Raw genomic sequence first — 13,906 nt, forward strand, 5'->3', positions numbered from 1 at the left:
CGTCCTCATTGGACGTCGTGGGCTATGGGCTCCACAGCCTCACAGACCCTTCGGCGCGGGCGTGTAGGTGAAGCGTGTGGACGAGCCGGAGTCAGTGAAGGCGCGAAATCGGCCTTCCTATTGGTTTGCGCCAGAGACCCCGCCTTCCAGACGTTTTCATCCAATGGAAGTGCAATGTTCTTCGTTTAAACTGACTATAAAGTCCTACTTGGTCAAAGCTGAGAGTGGCGCCAGAGTTTTGAACGGTGCCGCGTAGGTTTGGTTGTCCATCCTCTGCGGATCGACTGGATTGCTGATCGCGATGACCGTCCCCTCCCTGGAGGAGCTGGACTCCTTCAAGTACAGTGACCTGCAGAACTTAGCCAAGAGTCTGGGCCTCCGGGCAAACCTAAGGGTACGGGGCTGGCGGTGCGTGCCGTTGGGCGGGCGGGGTACGAGTTTCGGGGCCTTGGGGAGATGCGCAGGCTGCGAAGGGACTGAGCGGGCTGAGGTAGGTGTCCCCGCCCCTGGGGCGATAGATTTGGTTCAAGGTGGTCCCAGTTAGAATCTGCGAAACGGAAGAGAAGCCAAAGTTTTCACCTCCTTTGAGGCTGAGTTTTCTGGAGGCTTACATAGGCCTCTGCTCCGAAAGGGTTGGTTGCTTTGGGATTTTTTGGAAGTACTCTAGGGCACTTCTCAGTTACATCGATTAGGAAACGCAGGCCCCAACAGCCCAAGGAATGCCGGTTAATTTTAAGGCAGTTGAATAAATAATTGACTCAGCTTTTGGAAAACTTCAAACAATAACACTTCAGTAAATTGTATTAGTGCCTATAATCTCTTGATATTTTATTGAGGGACCTAATAGAAAACAATGCCTTTTAGGGGGCCACCTCCAGGGCGTAAATTTTTATAACTCAACCCTGATCTAGCATAAGCATTTATTTATTGCTTGCTGTTGTGGAGTCTCTTTCAAAGCCGCCAAGGTCTTTGACTCCGAGGCTGCAAGATGTTAGGGGAAAATGTGGTGTTTCAATATGGGGTTGGAGTTTTATATATTCTAGCTGATATTTCCCACATAATACTAATGTCTACTCTGGAGATTTGTCCTGCAGGCTGTGACAGTTACTGAATGAATGCCTAAATCAGTCATCACAAATGTTTTCCAATGATTTGAACAAAATAATTCAGGCTCAGGTACCTGTTGGGGATGAATGACAAAGGCGCGTCCTTTGGGATATTTTTGGGCTATAGTGGTTAATGGCTCCTCAATAGTTCATGAACAAAGCCTTAATTTCTTAGTTTAAATACTTTAGGATTTTTGCTGAATTAATGAAATCTTTTATCCAAGGCTGCATCCCTGAACACTTGGTACTTTTGTCCATTTTTGTGCCATTGCTCATTTTGACCCTTTGGCCTCGGATTCCCTTCTCTCTCCTTCTTTATCTGCATGGGATAATTTTCAATTACCCTTCACAGTCTAACCAAAATGGCATCACTGACTTGGCGCCTGGTCCCCTGCCCTTCATTCCCTTGGCCACATGTCTACTGCTCCAGGAACACTCTGTGCTTTTAAACTTAGAAGAACAGATACTACATTTGATCTTAGCCAAAAAGCAGAGAAGCAATCTGTGCTTTTAAACCAGTTTATTTTCAAGTACTGTATTTGAGCACCTGCCAGGTTTCACCTTGCAATCCAGTATGTATGTTATCTTCTCTACTAAAAGTTCTTCAAACAGGGATTTCATGAATCCACCATGGAAGTCTTTATGGCCCTAATTGCAGTACATTTTATGTAAGAGATGCTGAATAATTATTCACAACAATTATTTACAATTTCTTCTAGGCAGTGCTACAATAATGCACCAGAAGGTAGTTAGGTTGGCCAGAGTTACCTTGAGTTTTCATACCTGAGTTCAGAGCTCTGGCTAATGTTAAGGCACCACAACTATTTGCATCTCTGAAAAGCTCCAGCAAGTTAAATTTTTTTCCGCAAAGTCCTGCCTATCATTGAGGCACTTGATCTGGGGTAGCCAATTAATCAGTTTTCATAGCTATGGGGTAATACAGTATGTCTTGTCACTACAGAACCCATTGCCTACTTAGCAATATCTGGCACATAGTAGGTGTAGATAAATATTTGTTGGAATGTACTATTTCTCAGACGAACTTGACCATGTGAGGCTTTATTATAACCAACCAAAGACATTTTTGAGACTACTGAGGAAAATTAAACTTGGTCTAGTATGATAATGGTATTGTGGTTATGTTAACTTTTTTTTATAAGTCCTTATCTCTTGGTGATACATATCAAGTATTTATGGAAGAAATGTTATAGTACCTGTAAGAGGGGGGAACTAGAAGTAAGAACAGTAGAATGTTGATAATTATTGAAATTGGTAATAGATACATGGGGGTTCATTACACTATTCTCTCTACTTTTGTGTATGTTTGAAATTTTCTGTAATAAGATGTTTTAAATTATTTACTGTTGGTATAGCTCAAGCTCATTAAATCAATTGCCTGTTTAAATTCCAAGAACATAGCAAAAAACTTAATAAATTGCTCTGAGAAATTATCAAAATTTGATTAAAACTTAACAGAACACAATTTTTTTAAAAAGAGATGGGGTCTCACTGTGTTGCCCAGGCTGGAGTATAGCGTAGCAGTCTCAACTCACTGCACTCTTGAACTCCTGGGTTTCAGACATCCTCCAGCCTCAGCCTCCTGAGTAGGTGGGACTACAGGTGCCTGCCAACACACCCTGGTTTTTTTGTTTTGTTTGTTGGTTGGTTTTTTGTTTGTTGGTTTGTTTTTTATAGAGGAGGGGGGTGTCTCAGGCTCCCAAAGTGCTGGGATTACTGGCATGAACCACCATGCCTACCCAACAAAATACAATTTAAATAAATTCCAGGCTGGGCGTGGTGGCTCACACCTGTAATCCCAGCACTCTGGGAGGCCGAGGCAGGGGGAACACTCAAGGTCAAGAGTTGGAAACCAGCCTGAGCAAGAGTGAGACCCCGTCTCTACTATAAATAGAAAGAAATTAATTGGCCAACTAAAAATATATAGGAACAATTAGCCAGGCATGGTGGTACATGCCTGTAGTCCCAGCTACTCCGGAGGCTAAGGCAGGAGGGTTGCTTGAGCCCAGGAGTTTGAGGTTGCTGTGAACTAGGCTGACGCCATGGCACTCTAGCCTGGGCAACAGGGTGAGACTCTGTCTAAATAAATGAATGAATGGATAAATAATAAAACATCCATCCATTCCTTCATTCATTCCATTAGGCCAGGCTCAGTGGCTCATGCCTGTAATCCAAGCACTCTGGGAAGCCAAGGTAAGAGGATTGCTCAAGGTCAGGAGTCAGAAACCGTGAGACCCCACCCTGTGTCTACTAAAAATAGAAAGAAATTCATTCGCCAACTGAAAAATATATAGAAAAATTAGCCGGGCCTGGTGGTGCATGCCTGTAGTCCCAGCTACTCGGGAGCCTGTGGCAAGAGGATTGCACTCTAGCCTGGACAACAGAGTGAGACTCTGTCTCAAAAAATAAAATAAAATAAATTCCACCAGTATGATATTATTAAAGTTAAATTTAGGCTGGGTAAGGTGGCTTATGCCTGTAATCCTAGCATTTTGGGAGGCCGAGGCAGGCCAGGAGTTCAAGACCAGCCTGAGTAACACAGGGAGACACCTGTCTTTTAAAAGGGGCGGGGAAAAGAAGAAAGAAAAGAAAAATTAGCTGGGTGTATTGGTGTGCCCTGTAGACCCAGGTGCTCCAGAGGCTGAGGCAGGAGGATCATTTGAGCCCAGGAGTTTGAGGTTGCGGTGAGCTATGGTGATGCCACTGCACTCTAGCCCTGGCAAAAGAGTGAGACCTTGTCTCAAAATAAATAAATAAATTTAGAAGAGAAAATATTAGCTCTTTCTTTTGAGATACTTCTCTTAATGGTAAAGCAAAATGAGGGAATCAGGTATTAATAATTATTGTGGCCCACTGTTCTTTTCCTCTTTCATGCTCTCATTTCCCTTATTGCAAGCTTAAATTATAATACAAAGACTGGCACTGCCGGGCGTGGTGGCTCACGCCTGTAATCCTAGCACTTTGGGAGGCCGAGGCGGGCGGATTGCCCAAGGTCAGGAGTTCGAAACCAGCCTGAGCGAGACCCCGTCTCTACCAAAAATAGAAATAAATTAATTGACCAACTAAAAATATATATACAAAAAATTAGCTGGGCATGGTGGCGCATGCCTGCAGTCCCAGCTACTCAGGAGGCTGAGGCAGCAGGATTGCTTGAGCCCAGGAGATTGAGGTTGCTGTGAGCCAGGCTGACGCCACGGCACTCACTCTAGCCTGGGCAACAAAGTGAGACTCTGTCTCAAAAAAAAAAAAAAAAAAAGACTGGCACTATTGCCACTTCCTCGCCTCTCCTTGTACTCAACCTGGCAAAACCCAAGCCTGATTAAACCCAGCTCTGTGCATAATCCTTTCGTAAAGCTATGCAGCTGACTGGCTAGAGAAACCACTTAACTTTGCTGACTGAACTTATTTTAAATATTAAATATATGACTCTAAAGCTTAAAATGGGCATATGATCCTCCAATATTTTCATGTTAGTCATTAACTTTCCCGCTTTTAAGGATAACTATTTCCTATCTTCTTTACTCAACTTGGCTCCCTTCCCTCCGTTGATGACTTTTCCTCATAGGTCATGAAAAAGTAGAAGGAATCAGATGAAAACTACCTCATCCTTCACCACCAAACCCTCTAGCTAGCCTGCACCTGCACCAAGTACTCTGCCTTCCCACCCATTATAGTAAGAGGCTGTATCTAAGGGCAACCTTTCTGTTTATGCTGAGGATCCTGGGCCCTCTTGCCTCCACTAGGACTACATTCTTGTAATGAGATCTGCTCTCCAGCATCAGTTTGTCCCACTCTGCTGGTTCATTGCCATAAAACATGCAATCATGTTTTAATATCACTCATTTTTTTAAAAAAGAAATCAAAAATCCTCTCCTGACCCCCGGTCTTCCTCTCATTTATTGCCCCATTTCCGTATTCTTTTCTACTGACATTTCTCTTGTTGAGGCCACCATCTTATAAAGCTTGTGGTCCATCTCTATCCCCACCCTTGCCTATCAGCAGCATTTGGCATGATTGAACACTCCCGTCTGCTCCAACTTTCTGTCTAGATTTCTTTGATTGTTCACTCTCTCCTGCCTTACTAGCAGTTCTTTCTAGTCTACCTGGCTAGTTCTACCTCTGCCTGATCTCTAAACATGGAGTGCCTAGGTGTGTTCGTTGGCCTTTGCTCTAACTGTGCTCTTTCCCTTAGTGATCTTATTCACTCCGGTAACTTTAAATTCATCAAGAAGCTAATGCCTCCCAAACCCACATCTCCAGTAGGACCTCTCCTCTGAGCTGCTTCTTTTATTTTGAGACAGGGTCTCACTGTGTTGCCTAGGCTAGAGTGCCGTGGCATCAGCCTAGCTCACAGCAACCTCAAATGCCTGGGCTCAGGCCATCCTTCTGCCTCAGCCTCCCAAGTAGCTGGGACTACAGGCATGTGCCACCATGCCTGGCTAATTTTTTTCTATATATATTATATATATATTATATTTTCTATATATATATTATATATATTTTTTCTATTTATAGTAGAGACGGGGTCTCACTCTTGCTCAGGCTGGTTTCGAACTCCTGACCTCGAGCAAACCACCCGCTCAGCTTCCCAGAATGCTAGGATTACAAGGGTGACCCACCACGCCCGGCCTGAGCTGCTTTTTGACAGCATGGTTAGTTCCAAACATTGACAATCTCTTCTCCATTTCAGTATATAGTGTAGGCCCATCTTTGATTCCTCACTTCACTGCTCACACCCCACCCACTCATCCTTCTTGGAATTTTCTCCCAGGAACACTTGAAACCAACCTCTGGGCACCATGCCAGTGCTACAAACCTGGGCCATAGCACTCTCATCTCTTGACCACTGCTTCAGTCTCCATACCGGGCTTCTTGCCTCCTAATAGTGTTCTCTTGGTAGTCAGAGTCATATTTAGAACTTAGAACATGACATTTTTCTGCTCAGTGCCCTCCAATGTTTTCTTTCACATCTAAAATAAAATCTAAACTCTTCCAAATGTAATGAGAGAAGCTTGGTTTGATCCTGGTTTAGAGGGAAATTTTTTTAAAAGAAAACAGTTAAAATTAGAGACAAGGAAATTTCATTATGGGCTATGTATCAGGTAATATTAAGAAATTATTACTTTCGTAGGTACAATAATGCATTAGAGATTTTATAGGAGACTCTACCCTTTAGATGTGGTTTATGTATTTAGTGTTAAAATATCATGATGTCTAGAACTTACTTTCATAAAGTTTGGCAAGAAATATATGTTAATACAGAGAGCAAATACAAGATAATGTTAATGATTGTTGAATCTAGGTGGAGAGTATGAGTGTTTATTACATTATTTTGACTTCTATAGGCCTGATATTTTTCTAATAAATTAGGGGGAAGAAATCCATACTCTTTGCAGTGGCCTATAAATCTACCTGACCTAGCTTTGAGTCACCTCTCTGATTTTCCTGCCCTCCATGCACCCATGTTCACCATGCTCCAGCCACAGTGTCTATTTCTGTCCTTTGACTCATCAGTCCATCTCAGGGCCTCTGTGCTTTGGTGTCCCCTCTGCTTGGAGTGCTCTTTCCCCACAACTTCACCTGCTGCCCCTTTCCTCATTCACATCTCAGCTCATGCCACCACCTTGAAGAGCCCTTTTCTGACCATGCTAACTCAGATAGCACTCCCTCCCTACCCCAATCACCCAGTTTTAGTTTTTGCTTTATAGCACCTGATGTCATATCATTTATTTCTAGCTCACTTGGTGAATAGGCTGTTTCCCAACTAGTCCACCACTAGAAGCTCCTGGAGGGCAGATACCTTGTCTGTTATGTTTACCATTGTCTTTGCTAGTGCCTGGAAGCTCAATAAATGCTGTCAAAGGAAGGCATGGATACATGCTGATAAGGAACATCTCTAGCTTCAGCACAACTCTTGAGTATCAGCCCAGATCATTTAATCTGCTAAATTTCCTCACTTGATTCTGCCACAAAGTATCTCACTTCAGCATTCTTGTATGTTTGGTGACATGTATGTTAAGAAGGTGTTAGAGTCAGAATGATCAAGGATTCCTGAATTCTGCATTACCAATCACCTCCTTCCCAGAGAAGACCCTCAAGGGCAGTTCAAGGAACAAGTAGGAAATAAAGTACCATTTTATTACTAGCTGAGATGGTACCTGTTGTTATACAGAAAGTTCTGGTAAAGTGGGCTATAGGATGTGGCTTAGGCTCAGACCCTAAGCAAAACCTCTCCTGTTCCCTAAAGCCCAAACCAAGTTTCAGGATCTCTGCCATTCTTTACTGGGCACATGACCAATAAAAAAAGGTGTGAGAAGAACAGAACCAAGCCCAGTGGCGGGCCCGCCTTGAAAAGGATGTCTCTGACCCTCAACTGCATGGCTAGGTGGAAGAGGAAGAAAAGAGAACCCAAACAATATACTTGAGCTTTTAAAGCACAGGAAAATGTAACCAATCAGATCAATATTACTCTTTCAAGAAGGAACAAGAGGGAAGGTTTCCTAAAATGGAAAGAGAAACTAGGAGTTCCCTTCCCACCAGGGACCTTTTGCATTCCACATCTTAGGGACCGCCACCATGTCCCACCAGCTGCCCAAGCCAGAAACCTGGGCGTAACAAAGTTTCCCTATTCTTCAACTCCCACGTTTGCACTGATTTTACTTCCTAAGAAGGTTTTGACTTCATCCATGCTGCCTTAGCCCTGCTCTACTTCAGGTCACAGCATCTCTGGTTTCCTACAACAGGCTCCTAACTGTTTCCCTGTCTTCAATCTTATCCCCGTTGAGTGCATCCTGCACATTGTGAAACCAGAGTGATCATTCTGAGTAATCTGAAACTGGTCACCCACAGCCCTGTTGCAAACTCCTCAGAGACTGCCTTTTTCCCTAAGAGTAAAGTTCACACTCTTAAGAGGTTTGCAAGGTCAGGCCCCTGCCCACTTTCTGAACATTATTTTTCACCATTCCTTCCAATAGCTCCATGCTCCAGCCGCACCGAACTTAAGTTCCTCAAACTTCACCGTTGGCATTGCCTTGCTGTGCTATTTCTCTACCCTTTTCTTTATTTCTCATTCACTCTCCTTCATTTTTTGGATCTCAGCAGCTAGACAACACATCTTTATCTAAGAACTGGCCTAGGGGGCGGGGGCGGTGGCTCATGCCTGTAATCCTAGCACTGTGGGAAGCCAAGGCAGGTGGATTCCTTGAGGTCTGGAGTTTGAAACCAGCCTGAGCAATAGCGAGACCCGTCTCTACTATAAATAGAAAGAAATTAATTGGCCAACTAATATATATAGAAAAAATTAGCCAGGCATGGTGGCACATGCCTGTAGTCCCAGCTACTTGGGAGGCTGAGGCAGCAGGATCGGTTGAGCTTAGGAGTTTGAGGTTGCTGTGAGCTAGGCTGACGCCATGGCACTCACTCTAGCCTGGGCAACAAATCAAGAGTCTGTCTCAAAAAATAAAAAAGTACTGGCCTGGGGCCAAGCCCACCTGTGTTCTCTCACAGCCTGAGCCTCCTGTCTTGGGTACTTACCCCACTGTATTGCAATCGCCTCTCTCCTTTTCTGACTTTCCCACTCAGGCATGAAATCCCTTAGGACAGGAACTAGTTTAGCTAGGTCATAGTTCTAGACCTACAGCCTGACAAGAGTACATTTGAATACTAAAACAGCAGAAAATGTTCAATGTATCTTTCCTGTTTGATTTTTGCAGGCAGACAAGTTGTTAAAAGCCTTAAAAGCCCACCTTAAACATGAAGCAAAAAAAGAAAATGAGAATCAGGTGAGTAATGTTTTTCATCATCACCTATTAGCTAACAAAACAACCATTTAGGTAATGAGCAATTAACATATAATTAGGGCCAGGCAAGGTGGCTCTCGCCTGTAATCCTAGCACTCTGGGAGGCCGAGGCGAGGCGGGCAGATTGCTCCATGTCAGGAGTTCGAAACCAGCCTGAGCAAGAGTGAGACCCCTGTCTCTACTATAAATAGAAAGAAATTAATTGGCCAACTAATGTATATAGAAAAAATTAGCCGCACATGGTGGTGCATGCCTGTAGTCCCAGCTACTCGGGAGGCTGAGGCCACAGCATTCACTCTAGCCTAGGCAACAAAGCGAGACTCTGTCTCAAAAAGAAAAAAAAAAAGCCACATAATTAGTGATGATTTAAGACATGCTATTTATTACCAAAGAGATCATTATTGGTAATAGTGCCAGGGACTGAATCCTTTCATAATAACTATTTGTTATAAATGGTAAAACTGCCTTGAGGCAAATAATCTGTTGGATAATATAAATGCAAAGGCCAAGTCCTAGTTGGCAAATGTGATGAGAGATGGCCTGATGAGTAGGGAGGTAACTGGATTTGAAGTCAGAAAGCCCCAAGTGAAGTAGCAGCTCTCTTTTCTTTCTTTGTGACCTTAAAAAACTGAAACTCCTCTTTTAACTGTAAATAGTATCTGCTGTGCTGAACTGAGTGTTGTGAGAATCAAATAAAGTAGGGATTGTGAAAGTGACTTACTTTTAAATTGTAAACCACTACTGATGGGAGAGATTGTCATGGTTGCTTCAGACCGATGCCAAGGATTTTTTGTAAGTCATGACACCTAGATAGATCACCGGCCAGGATTTTTTTTTTTTTTTTTGAGTCAGAGTCTCACTCTGTTGCCTGGGCTAGAGTGCCATGGCTGTCAGCCTAGCTCACAGCAACCTCATACTACTCCTGGGTTCAAGCAATGCCACTGCCTCAGCCTCCCGAGTAGCTGGGACTACAGGCATGCACCACCATGCCCAACTAATTTTTTGTATATATATTTTTAGCTGGCCAATTAATTTCTATTTTTAGTAGAGACAGGATCTTGATCTTGCTCAGGCTGGTTTTGAACTCCTGACCTTGAGTGATCCTCCTGCCTCACCTAGGCCTCCGAGTGTGCTAGGATTACAAGCATGAGGCACCTCGCCCGGCCTAAGGGCCAGGATTCTTAACTTGAGATAGAGGGAAAGGATGAAAGGCCTTAAGGACTGAGCCATATAGAAAGATTGATCATATATCTGAAAGCAAAGGTAAATATAAACATGAACTGAAAAATCTAACTTCTTCCTCTGTTTTCTAACTTATAAACATTTATGGGCTGTCACAGTGGCTCACGCCTGTAATCTTAGCACTCTGGGAGGCCGAGGCGGGTGGATCGCTCAAGGTCAGGAGTTTGAAACCAGCCTGAGCAAGAGCGAGACCTCGAGACCTCATCTCTACTATAAATAGAAAGAAATTAATTGGCCAACTAACATATATAGAAAAAATTAGGCGGACATGGTGGCGCATGCCTGTAGTCCTAGCTACTTGGAAGGCTGAGGCAGGAGGATTGCTTGAGCCCAGGAGTTTGAGGTTGCTGTGAGCTAGGCTGACACCCGGGCACTCACTCTAGCCTGGGCAACAAAGCAAGACTCTGTCTCAAAAAAAAACAAAAAAAAAACATTTAAACATTTTACAAGAACAGGATGAAATAATCAGAATTCAATCAGGTACAGGATTCCTAAGTGGTGAATCTGTTAATGAGATGGGTGAAAAGGCCTGATGTAGACATCACTTGGGTAAATCAAAGAGAGTTTAAGAATACAGAAGCAAGTCGGCAAAGTCCAGATATGTGGCAAAGAGATCTTCAGTGTTACCTAGGATAGACAGATGTACAAGCTTCCAGACCACAAAATCATCCTCTAAGAAGTGCACCATTGTGTATTATATTTAAGTGAGGGTGACAGTGGACCTTCTAGAGGCCTTAAATATGAGTTGTAACAGCTCTGACTACATTAGTCTGGATGTGTGCTGGCCATTGCCTCAACTGAAGCAGGTATGCTTTCTTTTGAGTCTTAGATTTAGACAACTGAGTTAGAGGGTTTATCATGGTCCATTCAGGAATGAACATACTGCTCCCTGATCATTGTGAGACTCCTAGACTAACATACCATGGTTCGGGTACATGGAATTAAAATAAGACATCTCTGGGAGTCATAACAGGTATTTAAACCAATTATAGGCCAGGCTCACGCCTGTAATCCTAGCACTCTGGGAGGCCTAAGTGGGTGGATTGCTTGAGGTTAGGAGTTTGAAACCAGCCTGAGCAAGAGGGAGACCCTGTCTCTAGTATAAATAGAAAGAAATTAATTAACAACTCACTCTAGCCGGGGCAACAAAGCGAGACTCTTGTCTCAAAAATAAATAAATAAATAATAAATAAAAATAAACAAATTACAGGACCTATCTACACTTCACTACTATGGGGTGTGGGAGGATACTTTAAAAGTGGAATCCAGGCCGGGCGCAGTGGCTCACGCCTGTAATCCTAGCACTCTGGGAGGCCGAGGTGGGTGGATTGCTCGAGGTCAGTAGTTCGAAACCAGCCTTAGCAAGAGTGAGACCCCGTCTCTACTATAAATAGAAAGAAATTAATTGGCCAACTAATACATATAGAAAAAATTAGCCGGGCATGGTGGTGCATGCCTGTAGTCCCAGCTACTTGGGAGGCTGAGGCAGCAGGATTGCTTGAGCCCAGGAGTTTGAGGTTGCTGTGAGCTAGGCTGACGCCATGGCACTCATTCTAGCCTGGGCAACAAAGTGAGACTCTGTCTCAAAAAAAAAAAAAAATTTAAAAAATTTAAAAAAAAAAAAGTGGGATCCAGATAGGATTTTTCTTTTCTCATGTAAAAATTCCTGCTCTTTTGAAATTTATGCTCCCCTATTCTAATCTCTTATCTGCTGACCTCCTGGTTGCTCTCTACTGTTTCTTGTCCCATTGTCTTCGTTGCCTTATGTCCAGACCTTATTTTGGGTGAGTTCAAAGGTCCATCTGTATGTCTCTTTTTACTATCTTGGCCTCCTTGTTCCTTAACTCTAGTAACCTTTGTTTCTACTCTTCAACAGCCATCCACTTCTTTGGGTATATCCTAGACCTTACATCTCTTGGAACGATTCCACTTTTGTAATATTTCACCTCCGTCTAAGGCCTTCAGTTCTTTATTATTTTACTTCTAGCACACATATTTTATATGGTGGCTCTCAGCTCAGTATTTACAGGAGAATCATTAACTTGATAGTTAAAATGAATAGATGACAGCAATTGAGAAGTAAAGGGAAGACAAGAGGTACAAGGACACATAAAGATGTTAATATCTATGACTTACAGGATATATTGCCTGTAGTTGTGGAACAAGATTTAAAGGTATATCTATAGCTGCAAAAGTAAGTAATAGAGTGATTAAAGTGTTATAATTCTATCAGGAAGAAGACGGCAACATGAGAGTACAAATAAGCTAATTTTAGCACGTGATAGGCACTAAAATAGCTGTTGAAAATACAAATATCCCATCAGCAAATCACTGGTGGTATATTAAATAACCACCTGAACTTAAGCCTTACATATAGCAAGGGTGAGCAGAGAACCAATTGCTTTTCATTATAATCTTTTCTTTAGTTTTTGATTTAGCCATATGTATCTAGTAGTTTATTTCAAAAAATTAGGATTTACTTAAAATACAAAAACATCAAAACCAAATCAAGCCTTTCCTTTATAGTTTCTAGATAAGATAATATGCCTTTATATTCACGTATTTTTTTTTCTAATGCTTTGAAACTTTTACTTTTTACTCTTTATATTTAAATCTTTAACCCATCCAGATTTCATTTTGGTGTGAGAGAACAACCAATTGTTCGAGCCACCAAAATTATAAAAACATTGTTAGTTTTCCGCACATCATGTGTTGAATAATGAATCCAATCTTCGCCCACTAATATGAAGTGCAACCATTATCAAACAATTATTTCTTTTTTTTTTTTTTTTACAAAATACCCTCAGATTCTAATCAAACAATTATTTCTTAAATAAGCAGATCTGTTTTGGATGTTCTGGTACCTGACCACACTGTTTTCATATTGTACCATTTTACTTCTAGTTTATGGTGATTCAAGTGCTTTTCGCCTTACTCTGTTATTTTTACCTTTGATAAGTTACTTTGGGCTATCAAAGTTTAGTTTCCTCATCTGTGAACTAAGGATAATAACAATACATATATCATAGGCTTTAAGGAATAAATGAGATAATTCACATAAATACTTAACCCAGTAAAGTTGTAATACTAGCTATAATTATTATTAGCTAATCACTTAGTGCTTGGCACATAGTGTATATTCAATAAATGAATGCACTTTTAATAATTATTTAATTTATTTATTCCCACTAAGATAACTTGGAATGCTTTCCCAGCCTAGTTCATTATCTCAGGTTATTAAATGTGATTGTTTCTTTTTAAATACTCTCTAATTCTTGTCCTTGCCTATAATTTATTGCTAGAGAGTTTTAAAAATTATCTTTTATATGTGCAATATGTTTTTTATTCAGTTTAAATTCTGATTCTCCTAAGCTTTATACCTCTGTCCATAGGACATGGCAGATTAATGTGTCTCTTTTCAGGATGAAAGTCAAACTTCTGCGTCCTCCTGTGATGAGACTGAGATTAACAATCAGGAGCAAGGTGAGAGAGAGCCAACTGGCCATGTCACCAAAACAAGGAGAAGGCACAAGACAGTCCATGGGAACCCTGACTCCCAGGTGAATGGAAATGTACAGACTGAAAATAAGCTAACACCTGTGCCAAACTGGCATGTTTAAGGAGCTTCCTTTTTAAATTTCCTTATGATATCAGGTGGTTCAAGTTGACTGTGTGCTATAAGATCCATGAAGGCCCAGGCCCAAGTCTAGCTGCTTGATGCACCCTAGGGCCTGGCACCCA

At 42.0% G+C, this 13,906-nt stretch overlaps 1 protein-coding gene and 1 pseudogene across 3 annotated transcripts in view; one reads left to right on the forward strand and one right to left on the reverse strand.

Moving 5' to 3' along the window:
• The first annotated feature begins 261 nt into the window (after window positions 1-261).
• The window catches only part of NUSAP1 (nucleolar and spindle associated protein 1), a 34,563-nt gene continuing 20,918 nt past the window's right edge, over window positions 262-13,906 (forward strand). For 2 of the 3 annotated variants that reach the window (XM_012766459.3, XM_012766458.3), the window contains exons 1-3: window positions 262-394; window positions 8,837-8,905; window positions 13,588-13,725. In XM_012766459.3, coding sequence (XP_012621913.1) covers window positions 302-394; window positions 8,837-8,905; window positions 13,588-13,725 — 300 coding nt within the window. In that variant the 5' untranslated portion in view covers window positions 262-301. The remainder of the gene's footprint in view (window positions 395-8,836; window positions 8,906-13,587; window positions 13,726-13,906) is intronic. The other variant, XM_076004262.1, reaches the window with a different exon arrangement.
• LOC142871578 (uncharacterized) lies at window positions 1,518-1,608 on the reverse strand (annotated as a pseudogene).

The sequence above is a fragment of the Microcebus murinus genome, chromosome 6 (assembly GCF_040939455.1).
Source record: "Microcebus murinus isolate Inina chromosome 6, M.murinus_Inina_mat1.0, whole genome shotgun sequence".
Lineage (NCBI taxonomy): Eukaryota > Metazoa > Chordata > Mammalia > Primates > Cheirogaleidae > Microcebus > Microcebus murinus.